Source organism: Canis lupus, chromosome 21 (genome assembly GCF_048164855.1).
Source record: "Canis lupus baileyi chromosome 21, mCanLup2.hap1, whole genome shotgun sequence".
NCBI lineage: Eukaryota > Metazoa > Chordata > Mammalia > Carnivora > Canidae > Canis > Canis lupus.
The window spans coordinates 9,768,801-9,791,444 of record NC_132858.1 but is presented as its reverse complement, the minus strand read 5'-3'; the positions used below and the strand labels follow the sequence as shown (position 1 = coordinate 9,791,444).

The window sequence follows — 22,644 nt, the reverse complement described above, 5'->3', positions numbered from 1 at the left end:
GGCCACCTGGGGAGCTCAGTCGGTGAAGCATCTGCCTTCGGCTCAGGTCAGGATCTCAGGGTCCTGGGACAGAGCCCTCCATCAGGCTCCCTGCTCAGTGGGGAGCCTGCTTCTCCCTCTCCCTCCTGCTTGCACACTCCCTCTCCCTCTCTCTCTCAAATAAATAATCTTTTTTTAAAAAAAAAGAACCCTGGCAGACCCCAAGTGAGGATGTAAGCCATTTTTATTATAACGTTATCTCAACACACACAAACACTACACTATGTACAAACACGTGTGCATAGCTCTTATACAAGCAGGAAGCCAGGATGGACTTTGATTTTATTATTATATTTTATTTATACCCCAACTTTCTTTTTTAAGTAGGCTCCACACCCAACACTGGGCTTGAACTCACCATCTCCAGATCAAGAGTCCCATGCTCTACCAAGTGAGCCAGCCAGGTGCCCCTGGAACAGATTTTTTTAAATTAACCACCAAGAAAACTACAGAAATAAGAGTACAGAGACAGGAGTAAGCTAGGGCTGCTCCGGCTAATAGGAAGCTGCTGGCCACCCAGGGCCATTCCCACTGCAGTGAAGTACAATGAAAAATCTGGGTCCTGCTGGGTGGTGGCACTGGCCCCGTGTCAAGGGGTCAGCAGTCATTTGTGCCAGGGTTACACGGAACATTTCCACTTCTTCATCCGAGAGTCACCAGGCCACAGGTCCGCTCTGTCACCTGGGGAGAAGCACTGCCCACTTGATGGGTCCCCTCCTGCCCGCATCCCCATCAGCCTGCCCCCGCGGCCCCCATCTTCAGAAAACCGACTTGACTGTGGGGCTGGCCTCCACCGGGGTGAGCAGAGTACACAGTGTTTGGAGGCTGTCCTACAGGTGGCTGGGGTCTCCTGGACATTTAACACCGGTCACCGTCTCAGGGACCTTTCCAAGCAGACTCTGTCGCCGTGCTCAACAACTGCCCTTACCGTGGATGACCAGGATTTTCAAGCCAGGCCGGCTGGCTGTCAGGCTCATCACCCACCCTGGGGGGCACTCGCTGCTGCATCACCTCCTCCAGGGAGCCTCCTTGGATTGTCCGAAGCGCCTGGGGAAGGCCCAGAGAAGGGGAAGGTGTTCGCAGGGCGCCGCGAGGCCGGCCGGCGTTGGGCTCGGGGCACCCAGGTCTGACCCCCGCGGAGCGCGCGCTCCGGGGGCGGGGCGGGGCGGGGCCGGGGGCGGGGCCGGGGGCGGGGCCGGAGCGCCCTATAACAGGCGGCGGGGGCGCGCGCGCGGCCAGAGAGCGAGCGCGCAGCGGCGGCGGTCGACCCAGCGCGCCCCGGCCCGGCCTCCCGCGCCCCGCGCCCCGCGCCCCCGAGTACCCGCGCCCCGAGCACCCGCGCCCCGGGCCCGCGCCCCGCCCCGCCGCCCGCCAGGCCCCGCGCCCCGCGCCCCGGCCCGGCCCGGCCCGCCCCGCGCACCCCGCAGGCCGCTCGCCGCCCGCGCCGCCATGGGGGTGGAGGGCTGCACCAAGTGCATCAAGTACCTGCTCTTCGTCTTCAATTTCGTCTTCTGGGTGAGCCCCCGGCGGGGGGCGGGGGGCGGGGGGGGCCGGGACGCCCCGAGCCCGGCAGGCCGCGCGCCCCACTAGGCCGCGCAGAGGGGCCACCTGTGGGCGCCGGGCGGGGGGTGGTCCGGGGCCGGCAGACGGGCGGAGGGGGTGCTGCGAGCCGGCTGTCGGGGCGCCGGGGCCGGGCCGGGGCGTCCGGGGGGCCGTGGGGCTGAGCCCGCCGAGCGATGGCGGGCGGCGCGGCGGGAGCGGGCTGGGGGCCGCGGGCCGCCGTGAGGGGACCACCCTGCTCCGCCGGCACCGAGGGGGCTCGGGGGGCGGGGCTCCCGGCGCCCCGCCCCCATGAGCTCATCCGAGCCGCCGCCCCTGGAAGGACGGGGGGGCGGGGGGCGGGGGGCAGGGGGGCCGCGCACTCGGTGCGGTCCTGGGAGCCCTCGCCCCACGGCCGGCCCAGCAAGCCCTGCCGCCCCGGGGATGGCCGTGGGGGGCCCCCAGCGGCCCGCGCCTGGTGGGGCCGGCCCCCTGCACTGCCCCCCCAGCCCGGGGTTGCAGCCTGCCCCGGCCAGGACGCGGTGGAGGCTTTGAGGGGAGTGGGGCCAGGGCGGGCAGGGGGCCCCGTGGACCCGAGCGCCTCTGGGCCCCTCCGGAGCCTGGGTCCCAGGGGATGCCCAGGTCTGGGCTTCGGTCTGAGCTTGGACGTCCACCTTGGAAGAGGTAGCCACAGGATGTTCATCTTGGGGTGCAGGAGGGTCTCAGGGCCGTCAGGCTGCTGACCTGCAAGTCGCGTTTTCCTGGCCTGGGTGGTAACTGCTGGCCAGGAACGCTGGAGCTTTGGCTTTGTTTCGGTTTCCTGCCTGTGTTGGAGTTGGGGAGGGGCCCCGAGTGGGTGCAGGAACCCCTCTCCTGGCGCTGCCCTGCCTCCTCGTGGCCAGTCATGTTCCCCCCCCCACCCCCCACCCCCCGCAGGACCTGGGAACCTTCCTGGGTGGCTGTGTGCTGCTCGCCACCCAGGCTGCTCACTCCTTCTGGGAAAGGACCATGACAACATCTGCTGGACAGTGTATTTCCCAAGTAGATGCAAGAGGGTAAACTTTTAAAATGGTCCCCAGAGCAAGTGTGTGGGATTGGGGACATCTGTTTCCGTTCTGGACATCCGAGGATCCCAGCGTGGATCTTGGGGCAGTGAGGTGTTTGGGGTGGCGGGGACAGAGACTGGACTGAGCTTTAGCTGAGGGTGAAGTGGAGGCATTGCCCCCCGCCTGGGTGGGAGGCACAGCTGGGGGTCGCTGTGGCCACTGGCCTCTGCCTGGGGAGTGGGGAGCACGGGGACTGTCAGGATGGGCCAGGTATGACCTTAACCATGCCTGGGGTCTTTGCCGAAGAGGTGGTGTTGAGTGTCGATTTAGTATTTGCCTGCTATGGCCTGGGTGTATAGGGGTCGGGGTGAAGGGACACCCAGACACCCCTCTGCTGGCCTCTGAGCCCCTCCCCTACCAGCGGAGCCTGGATGTGGGGTGAGGACCCTGACCAGGAAGTGGAGGGTAGACAGACATAGAGGCTGTCTTCTGGAGTAGATTCTTGTCCTTGGGCTGAGTGTCAGCTCTGGGTAAGTCCCTCCCCGCTGCCCAGCTTGGGAGGTCTCCAGGGCAGCCCGCGCTCACCTCCCAGCTCTGCTTGAGCGAGTCCGGTAGTTCCCCAGGCAGCTGGGCAGAGGCCTGACACATCCCCAGGGGCTGCTCTTCATTGAGGCTTGAGGAAACGTTTCCAGGCCTCTCCTCTCCCAGCCACCCAGCTGAGCACTCAGCGCTGCGTCCCACGGTCCAGTTGCCTCGGTCCCACCCACCCCTGCAACAGACATGCAGAGCTGAGCAAGGTGGGGCTGGGGGCCACCACTGTGGCAGAGCCCCTCTCTGCGGGCGTCCCGCCTCACCTGGCTGGCAGCATGGTGCCGAGGGGCTGGTTCTGGGTGGTGGAGCCCTGTCCCCTCTGCTGCAGTCCTGGGCCTTGGAGTCCTGCCCCCTGAGGTGGACGTTTTCCACGTCCTGTCTCCCGGGGCTGGCAGATTAGCTAACACCCTTACAGGCGAGCTCAGGAGGTGGTCGTAGGGCACGGATGGCCGGCAGGAAGACTGCTGTCCTGCTGTCCTGGCCCGGTGTGGGCTGTGCCTCGGGGAAGGGGTTTCGGATGCCCCAGAGGGTGGTGGGTGAGGGAGGGCACCCCAGTGCCTGGCCTGACTCGCTCACTGTGCACCGTGGCCACCGTACAGGAGTAGGTGCTGAGGGGGAGCCGGGAGGAGACTTTGACAGTGGGTACCTGCATCGGGGCAGTTTTAAAAGTTTCATTTCAGAGAGTGAAAAGGCTCACACATGGGAGCAGTCCTCAAAGGCAGCCAGGCTGGCTTCCCCAGGAAGGAGTGCGTCTCTCTCCTCCTGGAACCAGGACTTTGGGACCCCAGGTGGCATGCACTCAGCATGCCTGACCACAGCCTGACTTTGGGGCTCCCTGGCCTGGCAGGCATCAAGCCACGAGTAGGACTGCAAGCAGCAACCGTGGCCAAGCCTGGAAGACGATGGCGCAGACACCCTGCCCCGCAGCGTGGAAATCCTCCCGGTTGGGGGTGGGACCCGGAGCTTCCTGGCAGAAGCCTGTGACCCTCCAGGCTCCTGCTGCTGGGCATTTCAGGAAGAGCAGAGGCTCCCTCCCTGTGACCTGGGGCAGGCAGCTGGCATGCGTGAGCCCCGCTCGCTTTCCTCATCTGTGAAGTGGGTATGATCACAGGCCTCTCTCTGGAGGCTGGCCAACGAGAGCACAGCGTCCTGGGCCTGGCCACTCCTCTCGCCTAATGCCTTCGGTGGCCGCCTTCCAGAGGCAGGGCAGCCAGATGAGGCTGGGAACAGGGCTGATTAGAAGCCTCACTAACTGGCATTTAATTCTTGCTTCCAGACAGCACATGACTGTCTGTCACTTAGTGGTGCTCTCGCCTTCCTTCCGGGAGAGGGGATGTGTGACCCTGGCAGGCTCTGGGTGGGGGTGGGGGTTTCCTGTGCCGGCTTCAGTGGGGTAGGCTAGTGGATGGAGTGAGTGTCAGAGCTTTGGTTGTGGGATAAACGGCTTTGGGCTGAGACAAGAAGAGGTAGTCTGTGGTCTGTCCCTGGAGCGAAGCGGTCCCCCTCCAGGAGGATGTCCAAGTACCAAGAGGCCTGGGACCCTGGCTGGTGTGGTCCCCACACCCAGCTCAGGTCTGCCTCCAGAAGTTCAGTGGATCCCCTATCTCTAGCTCATACTGCTTCTAAGTCTGGACAGGGAGACCGACCCGCCCCAAATCATCCACCCCATGGCTTTATTTCAGCACCTGAAACCCTGTGAGGGTAGAACCTGGGTCATCCAATCAATAAGCCAAAGTCCAGGCCCTGTGGGAGAGGCTGATGATCGATCACCTTTGCACTGGCCCAGTGTTTTGGGGTGGGGATGGAGGAGACACACAGGAGCTCTGCCTCTGGCCCTGGCACCCCAGGCCCCAGCCCGGGGCACGTGGTGAGGGCTGGGTGGTTTTCAGGCCTGAAGCTGCCCATGGCCAGGTGCCTCGTCCTTGACTGAGAACTAGGCCTGCCTGGAATCGGCCCTCAGGACCCTCCTCCCAACTTATTTTCTAGTGTGTCCTACACAATGTGGTTTGATCCAGTGTGCTTCCAGAAAACCTCTAGACCTCTCAGGGTCCATTCCCCCCAAAGTACACATAGTTTCTACTTTGGGGCCTGGCCTAAACCCCCCCCATGGCTGAGCAGGTGCTGATTCACACAAGACCACTTGGAGGCTTCCAGGTGCACCCCCAGATGCTAGGGGAGTCCCCACGGGCAGGCAGGGGCCCACGCCCAACAGGCTGGCTGAGGATTTCCCTTGCTGCATAAGCTAGCTGCCAGGGACGGGGAGTCCACCTTCCCTGGGCATGACGTGGGGGCTGGCCAAAGGGAGGGTGCTCCAGGCCTGGGGGTAGGGGGCTGGCAGCACAGCCAGGTCCTGGGGGTTCATGTCTCCTTGTCCCCGACTCTGACTTTGGGAAGTTAGTGCTCCCTACCTATCTCTGGTGACTGGGTGACATGGTCATTGTCAAGATGATGAAAGACAGGAAGCCAGGGCCACCCGCCCTGCAGAGTCCGTGGCTGGGTGACCCACCCTAGCATCTGTGCCGTCCCACACCCGGGTTGGCCTGGGTTATAAGTTGCCGTGGGGGGACGTAGAACAGCTCCCTGTAACCTGTCTTACCTGTGCTATCGCCTATGGGTGGGTTCTGGGGTTGATTCTGTGCCGCAGCTGACGGCTGGCTCCTGACAGTGGACGTGAAGCTCAGGCTGGGACCTGTGGCAGGGAGGTGCCTGTGTGCGGCTGGGGTAACGGGAGTGAGAACTACCCGCCTCCCTGGGTCTCCAGTCCTGGCGCTGGGAGGCCTGAACCCAGGAGTTCAATGTCCTTGGTCTTGGGGGGAAGATGTGGGGGCTTCAAGAGACAGTGGGTTTGGGAACCACCAACCGTGGTCCTGCCGCAAGCTCGCAGGGAGCTCACCCTCTCACATAGCTGTGGCTCTGCTTGGCCCGCACTGCTTCCTAACCCAGGGGCTCGGCCACCCACCTTTCGGACAGGCGACCTTTCACTTTGTTGCCAGGGTGGTAAGAGCTCCAGCTCATACAAGGTAATGCTCCCCAGGGCCCTGGGCTGGAGCTGCCCCCTTGGGGCCTGGCCATCATCAGGCTTGCTAGGGCACTAGGAGGCTGAGGTCCCCAAGTGACCACGTGAGGAGGTCCAGTACTTCACAGCCTGGCATGGCTCCAGGGCTGGGGCTCCCCGGGAGGGGACCAGGCCGTCCTGATGCACCCTGGGAGCCCTCCACCTGCTCTCTGCTCCCCTGCCTGAACCCCCACCCCCCATCTCACTCTCTGGTAGATTCTGGGCCACCCAGACCCTCCTTGTCCAATACATGTGGCCTGCTGCAGCCTGACCTGTGTCCTTCGGCAGGTCCCTGGGATGTCTGCAGGGGCCCAGGAGGCAGAGGGGCTTCCCACAGTGCAGTGGGTTTGGGGCAGGGGAGCAGGACACCCCTGGCTTCACTACCCAGGGATTGGGCCGTGAGATGAGGGTCTGGCCCTGAAGTGGCTCTCAGGTACCCCTAGAGGTGGCAGGGATGTGGAAGGGGCCTACACTCACTTCTTGGTGGCAAGTGGCTCCTGCATCTCCTTAGCTGGTGGGAAGGCCTGGGTCATGACCCCTTTCCTACCTACTCTTGGATGCGGGCCAGGAGGCTTCCTGAGGTCCGGGGGCCTCTGGAGAGGCTCTGCTTCCTGCCCAAGGTGAGGGTCTCCGCTCTTCCCTCCACACTTCCTGCCTTGAGCTGCTCCCAGAGGCCACAATGGGGGCAGCTGCCCACCCCCCCCCCACCCCCCCAGGAAGGCCTGAGTTGGGCCTGTGTCACCCAGGGAGGAGTCTGGCCCTGTCCACTCATTGTGCGTGGGGAGTGAGGGTCAGGGTGTAGGAACCCAGGACCCCTCTGCAGCCCGAGGGGTGACGTCAGGATCCCCCCTGCCCTGCAGCCCATCCTAAAAGCGTCTGTGCCGCACCTCTTCCCTCTGACTTAGCCCCATGTCCCCGAGAACATTTTCAGCCTTACTTCCTGCCTCTGGCCTTCACTGCTCTGTTGATCAGGTGGGGGGGGGGTCTCCACCAGAGCCCTAGCCAAGTGGGTGCTTCCTGGCATGTGTTCCCGCGAGTGGACATACCCCTGGACGTGGGGAGTCAGGGAGCAGAGCTGGCCTGGAGCCTGGTGCCCCCGCCCTCCTCGTGGTGGGGCTCTCCCCCACACACCCCTGCACCCAGGCACCCTGTGCTGCTGAGAGGGCGTGAATGACGTGCGCTGTCCTTGCTGCCCGCGGCCTCATGTGGGTGGGACTGGGCTGAGCACTCGGGCCGTGGAGGCCCTGCCAGCCCAGGGCACGGCCGCCCCAGGCCTGTCCGGGCAGCACCCGCTCTGTCTCACTCCCTTTCAGCCGCTTCTTGGAAACGGCAGGCGGGCCGGGCAGGAACCCAGCGTGCCTCCTGTCTCATCTGATGCCGCTCGTTACTAGTTCTCAGAACGGAAGAAAAAAGAAACAGAAACAGAAGCTTTCACAAGGCCCTGAACCGGGCACACCATCCCCGCTGCTGGACCCTCCCCCAGGCCCGGCTCGCTGGCACCCTCCCCCGCACCCCTGCCTGCCCTGCTGCCAGGCTTCTCGGGGCACGGCCCTCCTGGGGCCGGAGCAGATGGCAGCGGTGACCCTGGGTTGGGGGCGACACCACTGCTGGTCCACTTGCTGGGACTCTCCCTGCTCGTGTCCTCGTGAGCCAGCCGCGTACAGTGGCGTTGTGCTAGGCACCATGGGGATGTTGGCTAACTTTGTACCTTCATCTTACAAAGGGGATGAGGACGCACAAAGACATGGAGGTGACCCCAGGGTGGCGCAGGGCACACGCTTGGCTGCCGTGCTCCGGCCCCGCCCCCGCCCTCTGCTGTGACCCCTGCTGTCCCCCAGGGCTGGACTCCTGTTCTGGAACATACATCCATGCTCCACCATTCCCCTTCTTGGATGCTCAGACATGGGTTCTGTGGGCAAGACGTCAGCGCGCCACGTCCAGGTGCTTGCTGCAGGCCTGGGGAGCCCCAGGGAGCGTGGCACATCCGGCTCCTCACCTCGGGGCCCAGGTGGCACCGGCATGGCAGTCTGGATCCTTTGGGACCCAAAATATTGGCCCCTGAGAGCCTTGCTTACAAGTTCCACCTTCAAGGATTGGCTGGGCCGCTGGGGGTTTTAAAACGGCTTTATGGGGCATGAGGTACACAGTATGTATTTCAGGCGCACAGCTTGCTGAGTTTTGACACGGGCAGACCCCTGTGGCTGCCGCCGCCTCGTGATCAATCGTGGACACATCCATCAGTCCCCAAAGCGTCCCCGGGGCCTCAGGATCCCTCCCCCACCCCAGGCGGCCAGGGCCTGTGGTCTGTCACAGCGCATAATTAGCATTTCTGACACCTTTGTATAAAGGAAACTTTTTTCTTCTTGGTCTGGCTTCTGTCATTCCTCACAGTTATCAACCGAGTGGCACACTTCTTTCTGCCGCTGGGACTCCCCTATGTGGCCGCACCCCCCTTTGCCTCTGTTTGTCCCATCTGACCGCCAGTGAAGGACAAATGGGTGGGACCCAGTTTGGGGCTGGGAACACTGGGGCCCAGGTCATGGTGTGGACACTTGAGTCACTCAGTCTCTGGGCGAACTCCTGGGGTAGCAGGTGCGGGCCAAGAGGCCAGGAAGCAGACCGCCCCACTGCTCCTTCCACATTCCCATCAGCATGCAGATGGGGGGACAGGAGCCCTCCCTTCCCTGAAGATGGCTTTCCAACCCCCTCTGGGGCAGGGTGCCACCTGGGTGGGCCTCTCCCTTGCAGGCGACCTGAGGTGAACATCTCCCTGCCACGTGGGTTTCCTCATCTGGAAATGGGATGGTCCTCCCACCACTGTGTTCGCCTGGCCCCACCCAGGGGTCTGCTCAGGGAGGGCAGACTGGGGTAGCAACTGGGGGCACATCAGCACCAGGCCCTCCCCAGCTCCAAAGGTGGGACCAGCTTCCCTGTTGTTACCCCGCAGGTGTGAGGGCCTGGGGGCCACAGAGGAGTCTGCAGGAAAGCCCTTCCAAAGGGGCAGAGGTGGCAGCTGGGGGTTAGGAGGAGTACAGTCCCAACCACACTTTTGTTAGGACTGTGCACCCCAAGACACTTGTCTCCCCAGCTCCTGGGGTGAAGGGGCTGCACAAGGAGCAGTCCCAGCCTGGCCAGGGGGCCTGCACCGCTGCGCTGATGGGGATGGGGAGGCTGAGTTGGGGCTTGTGTCCAGGGCTCTGGGACTACAGAGGGACTACAGAGGGAGGCCCAGGACAGGGGCTTCCCCACCCCTCCCCCTCCGCCCTGGAACATCTCACAAAGGCAGCTCTGGACCACAGTTTCAAAACAGAACAAGTAACGGTTTCAAGCCAGAGTTACCACGGCAACCCTCAGCCTCGTTGCGCCGCCTCCCTTGGAGCCGCAGATGGCAGCCACCTCGGGAGGAGCTGAGGGCTCTGGGGCGCCCGCCCTGCCCCCACTGTCCCATGGGCCCTCTGGCCTCTCCTGTCAGTGACAGGTGTCACAGAGAGGCACAGGGTGCTGGGAGCCCAGGGCCCTGCCCTTGGAGGGCTGTGCGGTGTCCACAGGGCCGTGGGAGGGGACCCTGGCCAGAGCAGGTGCACAGTAGGCCCTTGGTGGACCTCCCCATACTTGCTGGAGTATAGGATGGAGCTGCAGAGCCTTGGCTGGCCCTCCCTGACCAGACCTGGAACTTTGGGAGAGGTGTGCTGGGAAACAGAAACCCCAGGCTGGAGGGGCGTGGACAGAGCACCCTCGCTTGGTGTGTGGAAGCCAGCCCCCCACCCCCAGTCTTACCAGTAGCTGAGCCCAGAGGAGAAAGGCCTGGGCAGCTGCTGGGGCTTTTTGTGGGGCGGCCCGCAGTGCTGGGGCTCAGTCACTCATGCCCCACTGAGCAGGTTGGCCCCACCCACCATGTCAGGGGTCTGCTCCCTGGCCGGGCCTCGGGGCAGGTGCTTTCCTTGAGGTCTACTTCTCAGTTTCTGCTCCCCGTAGGTCACATAGCTCTGGTCCTGTTGCAGGGGCAGGGGGCTGGGGTCAGTGTCTGGTGCTGTGGAGGCAGGTTGGGGGATGGCCTCAGTTGCCAGGCCACGCATGGTAGGAAGAGGAAGCCAGGAGCGGATGGCTGCGCAGCTAGGCCCTCCAGCCTGCGCCAAGGCTTGTAGCCCTGGGAGCAGATTCCACCTCAGTGGGGCATCCAGGGCTGGGACAGCCCGGCAGAGAGGAGGCCAGGGACCTGGAAGGTGGCCCGGAGGGCAGCAGGCCACTGGCTTGGGCTGGTGAGATGCTCATGTGTAGGCCAGGCCCTGGTCTTTGTTTCCCTTCAGGGCCTCCCCCTCCCCACCCTCCGTAGGTGCCCTGTGCTCGAAGGACGGTGAGTCTCTGAAGGGCCTACCAGAGCTGGAAGCTCCTGTTCTCCTGCCAGGCTCTGAGCACAGTCCCCTTTCCTGCCCCAGCTGCTCGGGCAGCCCCTCCCCTGGCCTCTGGGAGCACAGCGTGCTTCCTTCCTCCTGTAGCGGCTTCCCTTCCCAGGGCTGACAGCAGCAAGGATTTATCCCACAGACGGCCGGGCCCCTCGCCCTGCAGCTTCCTGGATGCCACCAGCCTCTGCGGCCTCGCCTTATCTAGTTCCTCCATCAGCCCCACCAGGGCCCTGGTGGCATCAGATCCCCACCCCTCTCTCTCTGGGCACCAAAGACTTGGAGTCCCCTCCATGGGGTTCCCAGATGAGCACAGGGCTGCTGAAGCCACCCCCTTGGAGGAGGGCCTAGCAGTCCCTGGGGTGCTCAGGTCTGGTGTGGACTGTGGCCGGATTAGCAAGTAAAAATAAAGGACATCCAGTTGAATTTGAGCTCCAGATAAAATATAAGTGCTGTTTTGACAGAAGTGTGCCCCATCAGTATCAGGGATGTGGGCCCATATCCAGGCCTTCCTTCCTGGGGCATCCCAAACACCAGGTCAGTGAAACAGACATGTGGAGCCACCTGGAGGGGGCTGCCCTGGACCCACTGGCCAGTCGAGCCGAGGGTCCCACACCTGCCTCAGTGGGCATTCAGGGGATGGTATAGCCCACCTCAGCACTGCAAGTAACCCTGGACCCGTTCTTTCCCCAGTTGGCTGGAGGCGTGATCCTGGGTGTGGCCCTGTGGCTGCGCCATGACCCACAGACCACCAACCTCCTCTATCTGGAGCTCGGGGACAGGCCTGCACCCAACACCTTCTATGTAGGTAAGTGCATGTGGGGTGGGCCCAGAACCTGGCTGGCACTGGGCTGGGGGCCAGCAGGAACGAGATCCACCAGGGTGTCTGCCAACAGGTGGTCAGGAAGGGCTTCCAGGAGGAGGCAGGGCATGGGCCAGGCCAGTGGGGCTTGCTGCAGTGCTGGGCTGCTGGGTGTGGAGGAGGCCTGCCAGCGGGGGCTCTTGGGGAGAGAGAGTGAGACAGAGATACTGTGGGTGGAGTCAGGTCAGCCTGGGGCCCTGGGGGGGGGGGGGGCGTTCGGAGGTGGTCCAGCCTGGCTGGGTGGGGGGTGCATGGGGCAGGAACCAGGCTGCCAGGCAAGTCTGGAACATCCCAGGGTGTGTGGGTGGTTGGGACTCACCAGTTGGCCTCTGGGGGCGGACTCGGGGCAGGAGGGGGAGCTGTCTCATGGTGGGTATTTCAGGGGAGGCTCCCTGGGCAGGGGCGGGGCTGGATGCCTGCCTGGGCTGCTGAGGCCCCTGAGGGGAGGGGGACTCTGGGCCCGGGGTGGGGCAGGGGCCAGTGTGCCTCAGGCCTCCCCAGCCACACCTTGCTGCCTTATTAGGCTGCGTGTCTGCCTCCCAGGCAGCAGCTGTGCCCTCAGGGTGTCCGTGGGGCTGGGGGTTGAGCCCCCACCCCTGCCCCCCCTTGCCTTGCAGAGCTGCACTCCTCCTTAGGTTGGTCCTGAGCCAGCGGGAGGCAGGGCCTGGCCCTCATGGGGCTCTGGAAGTCTTGTTTCTGTCCTTTAAAGGAAGGCCTGGCATGGCCCTCCTCCTCCCCAAAGGCCTAGCAGCAGGGCAGGAAGTATGTGTAGGCCTCTAGGTTGCGGGGCTCTGTATTAGGACCAGAGCCACCCCACTGGCCTGGTGCAGTGCGTGTGGCCTCGACAGGGTCTAGGTCCTTCCCAGCTGGTGTTCGGTGCCCCCCCCCCACACACACACACTTAGGATCACACTCGGTTGCTGGAGTGGGGATGGCCCAGGACACCCCAGGAGCATAGGGGGCATGTATGCCCCATCCCAGCCCATGACCCTCTGTGACCTGCAGGGTCGAGAGGTCTGACCCCGGAGCATCAATGAGGTGGCCCCTTTCTTCCCTGGAGATGGGAGCCTGTGGCTCTGGCAGTGGCCTCCGAGGGCCAGCTGACCTGGGGCGGGGGGGGGGGGGGAGGGCGGGCTCCCAGGCCTCTGTCTCCAGATTCCTAGGCTCCCCTGGGTGGTGGGGCCTCTCCCAGGTTTGAGTCTCTGGAGGACAGGGCCCCTCTGCTTGCCTGCTCCAGGGATGCACATGGGGACCCCCACCAGGGCCTGGGCACCCTCAGGAGTGGGACTTTCAGCTTTGCCCACTTGTCCTACAGGCCTGCCTCCCCTTCCCCACAACCACTGGGCAGGACCCCACATCCTGCCTGTGGGCTGCTGCTGTCTGTGCGCCCTCTCCAGGACCCAGCATGCCATGGGTGTGGGCAGTGGTTTGGGAAGGGGTCACCCTCCTGCCCCATGGCCAGAGCTGCTCCTGCACTTATAGCCCTCCGTCTGGCCCAGCATGGTAGAGGAGCTGAAGGCTCCCTGGGTGCAGGCCAGGTATGGGCTGGGCAGGCTGGGGACACTGGTCACAGGCTCGGGCCCAGGCTGGGAGGAGTGAGGCTGCAGGACTGTGCCCGAGCTCCTGCGGGGAAGAGGTCCCATAGGAGAAGCTTATAGGGGGCAAAGTGGGTGTTGTCCAGAGGCTGTCCCTCACAGCTACTACACTGGGCTGTTGCCATGAGGCTGACCTTGGCTTACACACTGAGGGGAGCCTGCCCTGGGGAGGCACCTGGAGGGCGGAGTGGAGGCAGGGCCTGTCAGCCCTAGGCCTGAGCTGCTACTGTGTCCCCCATGGGCTGCTGTGTCCCCGCCCATCAAGGACTGGTCTTCTAGAGCCTCCTGCTGGCCCCAAGGTGGGCCAGGCCTGCCAGGGCGGTGGGGGAGCAGATGTAGGCCCTGACAAGGGTTCTTTGTCTGATGCTGGCAGAGGGGCAGGTTAGCAGGGCACACTCAACACCCCAGGCAATGCCACAGGGCCTGGTGGGTCCCCAGCCACACTTGTGGGAACCAGACCCCGGGGTTCTCGAGGAGCTGCGGGTCAGACGCCTGCCCCCGGGTGTCCGGCCCCTGGCATGACCTAGAACATCTGGCAGCTCCTCCCTGCACCTGTTGCAGTGTGCCCAAGCTCCCGTAGTGAGACAGGATTGGGGACCCGGGGACCCATGTTTCCTTGAGGTCCGAGGGCAGGGAGACTGAGCTGCAGGGTGCTGTGCCCCCTGGGCAGGAAGCCCCTGAGCCAGCCATGGCCGGAGGCCTCTCTTCCGCCAGGTCCACCAAGTGCTGTCCAGAGGCTTTGGCCAGGAGGAGGCCCTCGGCCATTTCCCAGCACAGTGTTTGGGCCTGGATGCCAGGCTGGCCAGACCCTGGAACCTGGGACCTTGGCTGTATGGACAGGGGCTTGGGCTGCTGTGATGGCAGGGGGACAGGCCCAGGCCCAGGATTGCTGGAAGGCCACAGTTGGCGTCTCCCAGTGGTCTCAGGGCCCTGTGTGGGTGGGCCAGGGGAACCTGCACTCCCCTGTGGTGGCCCTCCCTGCTTGCCCAGGAGCTCGTACCCAGCCTGGTGGGCAGCCCCTGTGTGCTGTCACCACGCCATCCTCCATGGGGCCAGGCCCCCTCATCCAGCAGGCTCCGGTCCCTGGGATCAGAGCCTCGGAAGCTGGCTCAAGCCCTCCTGGGGTTATGTCCCCTCCTCTCCCCTTGAGCCAAGAGCAGGGCCCTGTGCACCTGGAGAGGATGATCCTTTGTGGTCATCACCTCATCCCAGGGGCTCTCGGGAACCAGAGTGGGTGCAGGCTGCACGGGCCTCACCCCGGGAGCAGTTCCGTGTGAAGCTCTGAGGGCAGAGCCTTCTGAGTGCTCGCCCCTGCCGGTCAGTCCCACCGGGCCCCCTCAGCGGCCTGGCTCCAGGTGCAGACATGCAGGGGGGTGCTCACTCCGACGGCCAGGCCGCAGTGCCCTCCACTAGGGCAGGGGGGCCCAAGTCCTGGGCTGGGGGTGGGACGCATGGCTGGAGAGGGGCCGTGGCCTTTGGGACGCTGCTCACTGAGGGTGTCCCTGCTCTCCCACAAAGGCATCTACATCCTCATCGCCGTGGGCGCTGTGATGATGTTCGTTGGGTTCCTGGGCTGCTATGGGGCCATCCAGGAGTCCCAGTGCCTGCTGGGGACGGTAAGGTCGTGAGCGGGGCTGGGGGACACAGAGACAGAGCCTGGAGCTCTGCTGGGTGCATCCCTTGCCAGTGTGGGAGGCCGTGGAGGGGGGCTCGCAGGGCAGCCTGGGGACCTAGCCCAGAACGTCAGCCCCAACGTCCCTTTCTGGTCCTGAAATCTGGTCCTGGTTGACTGCTGGGATGTCTGGTTCCAAACTCAGAGTTCCACAGTTTTCCTCTCTGGTTTTAGTAAAAAGCCAGAAACAATAGGGCCATGTCCCTTGGGCCAACCTCCACGGGGACACAGAGGCCCAGGCAGTCGGGAAACGGGGCAGTGGGTGGCCGTGTCACGATGCTCCCTTCCCGTGGGCAGAGGGAGAAGTGGGGTGTGGAAGGGGCTTCCTTGGGACCCCAGCCCCAGCCTGTAGGGCTGCTGAGAACACTGGCATGTCACTGCTGGGACTGACTCTTCCCCCTCGCTGCTTTTCACCTCCGCACGGCTGCTCCCTGGATGGGACGTGCGGAGTGGAGGCCAACCCCACACATGCACCTGCGGGTCACTCGGGCGTCCGGCATCTGCGTGACCCCACGCCTGTTCTCACCCCGCATGTCTCTGCCCTCCCCTCTGGGTCCTGCATGGCCTTCCCAGTTCTTCACCTGCCTCGTCATCCTGTTCGCCTGTGAAGTAGCTGCCGGCATCTGGGGCTTTGTCAACAAAGACCAGGTGAGCCCGGGATCACGGTGGTGGGGCCCATCCCAGCAGGGTCAGGAGGGAGGGGTGCCCGCCTGCTGCTCAGGTTGGGCCTACCCTGGGATCGCAGGGTGCTCTTTGGGGCTCCCCCTGGGGCCTGCCTGGTAGAAAGGCCACGGAGGGCTTTCTGGAGGAGGTGGCGCGGGGGCTGAGGAGAAGGCAGGGCCACCTGTCTCCCAGCCTCGAGTGGTGATGGGGGGCAATCCTGGTCTACCCTGGAAGCATTATCTTCTCAAGAGAGCCAGGTGAACCGCTTGCCCCCCTCTCTGGGGTGGTCCTTGCTGTGGGGTGACCTCGGCCCTCCCGCACACCCTCCCCCCAGATCGCCAAGGATGTGAAGCAATTCTACGACCAGGCTCTGCAGCAGGCCGTGGTGGACGACGAAGCCAACAATGCCAAGGCCGTGGTGAAGACCTTCCATGAGACGGTGCGGCAGGGGGTGCTGGGGGTGCAGGAGGGTTGTCCTCCGTGAGTGAGGCCCGGCTGGGGTTGAATCTGGTCTCCGTGGGGCACTGGAGACCTGGAAGCCCTTCTCCTGGAGGGCCGTGGAGCCCTATCTGGGACCCCCCCCCCCCGCCCAGGGGATTGTCTGGGACCTGCAGGTCCCCTGTGTGAGCCAGATGGGCAGTAGGAAGGCCTGGGTGTGGGGGTCTCTGAGCAGCACAGCCAAGGGTGGAGGGGATGAGGAGTCCTGGGCTGTTCTTCTTGAGGAGCAGACCCTCCCTGGCTGGGGCACCCCTGGGGCTTGGGCAGCCCACGGGGTGTATGTCCCTGGCCGTGTCCCTGTGGTCCTCTGTGCACACGGCCCGGGCTGACCGCAGGTGTCCTCCGTGCAGCTCAACTGCTGTGGCTCCAGCACGCTCTCCGCGCTCACCACCTCCATGCTCAAGAACAGCCTGTGTCCCTCTGGCAGCAACGTCATTAGCAACTTGTTCAAGGTACATGGAGCCCACTGGGCCGCCCAGGGTTGGCCCCACGTCGCGTCCAGCAGCCCAGCTGGGTTGGGCCCCTGGCTTTGCACACAGCACCTTCCGTTTCCACATCTGCTTTATTTATTTTAAACATTTTGAGAGAGAGAGTGAGCGAGAGGGAGAGGGAGAGAGAGAGAGAGAGAGAACACGAGCAGGAGGAGGGGCAGAGGGAGAAGCAGACTCCCTGCTAAGCAGGGAGCCCAACATGGGGATTGATCCCAGAACCCGGGACCTGCCCTGAACCCAAGACAGATGCTTCACCCGCTGAGCCTCCCAGGCGCCCCCTCCACATCTGCTTTAAAATGGACGTGAGATAACCTGGCAGAGACCAGGCCCTGGTGGCACGTCTTCAGGGAATCGAGCCCCTCCCTTCTCTTGCCACAATGACCCCGAGCCGCTGCACTGAGGGGCCCGAGGGCCTGCACTCCTGACCGTCGGCGGGCTGTCCCCCACAGGAGGACTGCCACCAGAAGATCGATGACCTCTTCTCGGGGAAGCTGTACCTCATTGGCATTGCAGCCATCGTGGTGGCCGTGATCATGGTGAGTACACGGGCCAGGCATCCGCGTGAGGCGGCCCCACAGTCTCCGGGTGCTGACAGTCCCACCCACCCGTCCCCACAGATCTTCGAGATGATCCTGAGCATGGTGCTCTGCTGCGGCATCCGGAACAGCTCCGTGTACTGAGCGGCCCCGGCTGCACCTGCTGCGGGGAGGGCCGCTGGGAACCCTGCAGGGCCCCTAGAGTGACCGGACATTCTGAGGAGGGGCCGTCAGCGCCTGTGTATATAACTTCTCTGGTATTACTCTGCTACACTTATTAGCCTTTTTACTTCTGAGGTTTTCTGTCCTGAAGTCCCCCGTTACCTTTTGGGGCTGAAGTCACCTAGAGACGGCGTGTGAGTGGGCCTTGGGGACCGTGAGGCAGGGGCCGCTCTGCTTCTGCAGCTGCTTGGGGGCTCCGCCTGCTTAGTCAGGCCTCTCCCAGGGGCCCCGGGGCCCACCCACCTGCCCACGGGCTGCACGGCTCATGCCTTTTAACCCTCGTTCCTGTCGCCACTTGTCCCGAGCCGGGTCTGCCAGCAGCCTTCACCTTCAGTGCACCTGTCCTCTCTAACTCGTCACCTTCAGCTGTAATTACATCTTCAAAGTCATTCAATAAAGAAGGAAAAACCGGGCATGCTAACAAACTGTCTGGCCCCTTCCTGTGGCTGCGGCGTCTGAGACCCAGGGTGCAGCTGGAGCGGCAGGTGGGCCGGCATGGGTGAGGCTTGGCTCAGCTCCACGGACCTTGCAGGGTGTGAGGGGCCCCTTTGGTGGGCCCGGTGCCACCGTCAGCAGCTTCCACCCAGCTCACTCCCCTACCCACTCTGTGGACACCACTGCCCAGAGGGGGCACTCAGGTAATGTGGCGTAGAGCCTGCAAGACTCCCCTCCCTCCTGGGGGCCCGCTCTGTAGAGGACAGGCACACTGACCCTCCCATGCTCCGAAGGGACTCTTCAGAGCTTCTAGGTGTTCCGTGGAGAAGCTGGGGAGCAAGGTCTCAGCCACTGTGTGCGGAGTCCACCCGACCCACCCCCGTCCTGGACCGGGGCCCAGCTGCCTCCTCCCACCCCCACCCCCTCGGGAGTGCTGGGTGATGTCACCATGAGCTGAGTGCAGGCACTGACCTGGTGTATGCTGAACTGGCCCCTTGAGGCCATGAGGGCCTGGCTGGGATTCATGTGGAGGGCTGACAGCTGCCTCCCTTGGCGCTTGTTTTGGAAACTGGCCCCAGCCCTACTTTTGGGGTCATCAGGTCTCAGTGAGGTCTGCCCCTCCTGCCACACCCCTCCACCTTGTGTGCCAGGGTGGGTCCCTGAGAGAACAGAGTGGCCCAAGGAGCAGCCCTGCTTACTTGCCCCTGCACGACCCTGGGGATCCTGGCCTGCAGGCACAGCACAGCCAGTCTGTGCTGGGGAGACCGGGACTGGGGGCGCCCCCAGGAGGGCGGTTCCCTGGGGCGCCCTCGCACAGCGGCACACTGCAGCTGCAGGCGGGGCTGGGGGGCTGGGGGGCCCCCAGGAGGGCAGGTCCCTGGGGCATCCTCACACAGCAGCACACTGCAGCTGCAGGTGGGGCTGGGGGGCCCCCAGGAGGGCGGGTCCCTGGGGCGCCCTTGCACAGCAGCACACTGCAGCTGCAGGCGGGGCTGGGGGGCCCCCAGGAGGGCGGGGTCCCTGGGGCATCCTCACACAGCGGCACACTGCAGCTGCAGGCGGGGCTGGGGGGCCCTCGCACAGCGGCACACTGCAGCTGCAGGTGAGGCTGGGGCGCCCCCAGGAGGGCGGGTCCCTGGGGCGCCCTGGCACAGCGGCACACTGCAGCTGCAGGTGAGGCTGGGGCGCCCCCAGGAGGGCGGGTCCCTGGGGCGCCCTTGCACAGCAGCACACTGCAGCTGCAGGCGGGGCTGGGGGGCCCCCAGGAGGGCGGGGTCCCTGGGGCATCCTCACACAGCGGCACACTGCAGCTGCAGGCGGGGCTGGGGGGCCCCCAGGAGGGCGGGGTCCCTGGGGCATCCTCACACAGCGGCACACTGCAGCTGCAGGTGAGGCTGGGGCGCCCCCAGGAGGGCGGGTCCCTGGGGCGCCCTCGCACAGCTGCACACTGCAGCTGCTGGCGGGGCTGGGGGGCCCCCAGGAGGGCGGGTCTCTGGGGCGCCCTCGCACAGCGGCACACTGCAGCTGCAGGTGAGGCTGGGGCGCCCCCAGGAGGGCGGGGTCCCTGGGGCATCCTCACACAGCGGCACACTGCAGCTGCAGGCGGGGCTGGGGGGCTGGGGCATCCCGACCTAGCTGCCCGGTGCTGCCGCAGGCCATGCTGGGCGGCCCCGGAAACGAGGGGTCCGCGGGCTTCCCGAGCACTCCAGGACCGCGGCCCCGAGAGACGCGGCCAGACCGGCCGTCAGGTGGGCAGCACGGCCGGGCCGTCGGGACCGCGAGCCTAGCGCTCAGCCGGAACCCGGCCCCCCCACCCCCTCCCCCTCCCCCTCCCCCGACCCACGAGCGGGCGGCCCGCACTTCCGGACTGACCGGAAGCACCCGGCGACGATGCCGCGTGCGACGATGCACTTCCGGCCTGAGGCGGCCGCTGTGCTCGCGACTTCCAGCAGGCGGCGCTGGGGCCCCGGGAACGCGGCGCTGGCCGTTAGTCCTGGAGCATTCTGGGAGTCGCAGTGCTGCCTCTTCCTCCTCCTTCCTTTCCCTCCTCAATTCCGGCTCTTTGCGCGAAGGAGAGCCGACGTTTCCGGGGAGGGGGGAGGCTAGGGAGAAAAGCGAGGACGCATGCGCAGGGGCTACGGGACCCGACAGGCCTCGGGAGTAGCGTCCCGGTGCCTTGTGGGAGGTGTAGTTCTTCAGGTGCGGACGCCGAGGCGCCGGGCCGGCGGAAGACTCGGTTTCCCAGGAGGCCGAGCGCGGCGAAAGATGGAGGCGGCCCGGCGGCTTTGAGCCGGTAGGCTTGTGGCGCGGGAGAGAGGTCGCCTTTTCGCAGCCTCCTCGCCCCACATCCCCGAGGTGTTTCGCGTCTTTGGTGGCTCCCCGAGCCTGGTGAGCCGCGGCCCGCGTGCGGCCAGGCCCCCGCCGGGGCGGAGACAGCCGGCGCCGGCTTCCACGGGCGGCCGAGCGCGCCCCAGCCCTGCCCCGGCCGAGCCGCCGGCCTCCGCGGAGAAGCCCGGGAGCCGCCGCGGCCGCTCGCTGTCGCGGGGCGCTGTGCCCGACCCCGGGGCGCCCGCCGGCCCGGCCGCCCCCCCAGGTCGCGGCGGCGCCCCGCCCTCCGGAGCTCCTTCCCTCGCGGGGACGTGCCAGGAGAGGCTGCTGCCGGAGCCGCGGGCTTGCCCTGCCCGCAAGGATGCCCCGGGCGGCCGCTGACCCCCCACTTCCCCGCGGGCCTGACGGTCAGACGCGGAGACCCCGGCTGCAGACCCGCGTGGAGTCCCGGGGCGTCTCGGCAGGCAGGGGCAGCCCTTGCCTTGCCCAGGCAGGTGGCGCAGCTGTGCCGAGCAGCTCGTGGACGGGCCGCCTGGTCGAGCGCCGTCGTGGAGCGCAGAGCCTGCTGCTGCCCCCGGGCTGGGCCCTGGCTGCTGCCTGCCTAACCCCCAGCGGGCCCCTGGACTTAGCTCAAGAGGGCTGAATGAAGATCTTCCCGAAGGGTCTGCGTCCAGGCCTGCTTGGGCCTGGGCCCCGGAAACCCAGGACCGCCCCCTGGGGGTCGCGGTACCGCTTTGCCCTGGTGCTCCCTGACGATTTGCCCTTCCCACCTTCTGCCCGCTACAGTTGAGCAGCTAAGCGGAGCCGGGACTGAGGCCACCGGGCGCCTTTGCCGGGACTTCACCCACCAGAATTCTGGTGTCTGCACAGACGTTCATCAGACAACGGAGGTGAGACGTTGGGGGGGGGGCGGGTGTGGGAATCTCTGTCCTTTGTTTGGTAGGACATAGCTCTTCCTTCTGGCCCTGCCGCCTGCCCAGGGACTGTGGGTTTATAGGAGGGGCCCGTCCTAAATGGGTGCAATCCTCAGAAACGAACTCTTTGGGCTGTTCTGGTCTAGGTGTGGTGGCCCTGGGACACATGTCTGAGGTAGGGGTAGGAGAGCCCCTGGAAGCCGAGCGAGGAACAGAGGATGACGCTCTGCCTTCCGACACCGTCTCTCTCAGTGACTCGGACTCCGATTTCAGCTTGCCTGGCGGTACTGAGATGGAAGCTCTGCCCCCGGGGGTGCTGTCTGGGGAGGCCCAGGGGGACTCAGACCCCGATGAGACCCCTTTGCCTCCAAAAGGCCTCCCCACAGCCTCAGTACAGCCCTTCCACCTGAGAGGCACGAGCTCCACCTTCTCCTGGCGCAGCCGCAACATCTTTGACTGCCTGGAGGACGCAGCCAGGCAAGACCCGGGTGACCATGGGGATTTCATGCAGCCACCAGCATCCTCACACCAGCGTCCAGGAGAGGGCCCGGGCAGGGCCAGTCAGAGCCCTGCCCCCACGAAGTTGCCCCCCATCCCTGACTACATGGCCCACCCTGAGCGCTGGACCAAGTACAGCCTGGAAAACGTAGCCGAGGTCAGTGAGCAGAGCAATCAGGCTGCCGCCCTGGCCTTCCTGAGCTCCCAGAGCCTGGCTGGCCCCAGAGACTACATGCCGTCCTTCAACCAGGATCCCTCCAGCTGTGGGGAGGGAAGAGTCATCTTCACCAAACCGGCCCGAGCTGGCGAGGCCAGGCCTGAGAGGAAGAGGGCCCTGAGGAAGGCAGGAGAGTCAGGCAGGGGTGCCCCTGGGGACCTGGGAGCAGCAGGGGGCGAGGGCCCTGTGGAGCTGGCCCACCTGGCAGGGCCTGGGAGCCCAGAGGCTGAGGAAGAGAACAGCCCCCACGGGGGGCTACAGGAAGTGGACGTGCCACAGGGGGCTGCCCATGCTAGGTCAGCGGTGGGGCCCCCAGTGGTGGAGACTGTTGGCTTCCATGGTAGCAGGAAGCGGAGCAGGGACCATTTCCGGAACAAGAACAACACACCTGAGGCCCCAGGTGCAGAGATTTGAGAGAAGAGACTGCCTGGCTGGCGTTTCCTGACCATGCGGTGGAGGAGGGCAGCCGGGGTCACTGGCCACTTGGAGTGGAGTGGAGCTTGGGGCCCCCCGCCCTGGAAAGGGAGCCAGCGGTCTGCCAGTGTGAGGCACCAGCAGCCTGGGCTAGGGCTCGGGATAGTGGTCTCTGAAGCAGACAGCTTGCCAGTGGACAGCAAAGACCCTGGCCCACCACATGCCTGTGGGGCCACAGTAAAGGTTTTGGGTGTTGCTTAGACTTTGTGTGTGTGTGTTTGTGTAGATCCTGCGCCTCGGGCCATTGTCTGCCATGCTGTACACCCAACACCCGGTTCTCTCATTTGAGCCTCTTCAACTTAATCTCCAGTGGGCATGGAGGCTTTTTAAATGCTTGCCTGGGTTCACCAGCAGGCCCTCTTTCCAGCTCTCCTGATCCAGAGCAAGAGGTGGAGAAGGCCCCAGGCCCTCGAGGGGGCAACCTCACAGTCCCAGGTGTCCAGCTTCTGCTCCCAACAGGGTGATGAGATGGGTCTCCAGGAGGCCGGAATGTGAGTGGGGTCAGGGACTTCCTCATCCGGGCCATGTGTGATGATGACCAGTGTCCTGGTCACATCGCCAGAACAGCT

At 65.0% G+C, this 22,644-nt stretch overlaps 2 protein-coding genes across 5 annotated transcripts; both read left to right on the top strand.

Moving 5' to 3' along the window:
- Window positions 1–1,288: 1,288 nt before the first annotated feature.
- Window positions 1,289–17,634, top strand: CD81 (CD81 molecule). 2 transcript variants are annotated; one of them, XM_072790388.1, is made up of 8 exons: window positions 1,289–1,554; window positions 11,364–11,478; window positions 14,646–14,743; window positions 15,373–15,447; window positions 15,797–15,901; window positions 16,311–16,412; window positions 16,901–16,987; window positions 17,069–17,634. In XM_072790388.1, the coding sequence occupies exons 1-8, from the start codon at window positions 1,489–1,491 to the stop codon at window positions 17,129–17,131; spliced, it is 711 nt and encodes a 236-aa protein (XP_072646489.1). In that variant the 5' UTR covers window positions 1,289–1,488; the 3' UTR covers window positions 17,132–17,634. The 2 variants fall into 2 exon arrangements, with proteins under 2 accessions (XP_072646489.1, XP_072646490.1); XM_072790389.1 differs by lacking the exon at window positions 1,289–1,554 and adding an exon at window positions 9,936–9,954.
- A 2,162-nt stretch (window positions 17,635–19,796) lies between these two features.
- TSSC4 (tumor suppressing subtransferable candidate 4) lies at window positions 19,797–22,275 on the top strand. 3 transcript variants are annotated; one of them, XM_072790387.1, is made up of 4 exons: window positions 19,797–19,937; window positions 20,759–20,862; window positions 21,033–21,170; window positions 21,261–22,275. In XM_072790387.1, exons 3-4 carry the CDS (start codon window positions 21,053–21,055, stop codon window positions 22,013–22,015), a joined length of 873 nt encoding a protein of 290 aa, XP_072646488.1. In that variant the 5' UTR covers window positions 19,797–19,937; window positions 20,759–20,862; window positions 21,033–21,052; the 3' UTR covers window positions 22,016–22,275. The 3 variants fall into 3 exon arrangements, with proteins under 3 accessions (XP_072646488.1, XP_072646485.1, XP_072646487.1); XM_072790384.1 differs by having other exon boundaries at window positions 21,033–22,275; XM_072790386.1 differs by having other exon boundaries at window positions 19,906–20,032; window positions 21,033–22,275.
- Window positions 22,276–22,644: the final 369 nt, after the last annotated feature.

Bases quoted from the DNA above. Each gene is read 5' to 3' on its own strand.
- CD81 (XM_072790388.1), top strand. From the start codon at position 1,489: ATGGGGGTGGAGGGCTGCACCAAGTGCATCAAGTACCTGCTCTTCGTC. The intron at 16,413-16,900 runs GTACATGGAGCC...TGTCCCCCACAG, and splicing joins TCATTAGCAACTTGTTCAAG to GAGGACTGCCACCAGAAGAT. The intron at 16,988-17,068 runs GTGAGTACACGG...CCGTCCCCACAG, and splicing joins TCGTGGTGGCCGTGATCATG to ATCTTCGAGATGATCCTGAG.
- TSSC4 (XM_072790384.1), top strand. From the start codon at position 21,053: ATGTCTGAGGTAGGGGTAGGAGAGCCCCTGGAAGCCGAGCGAGGAACA.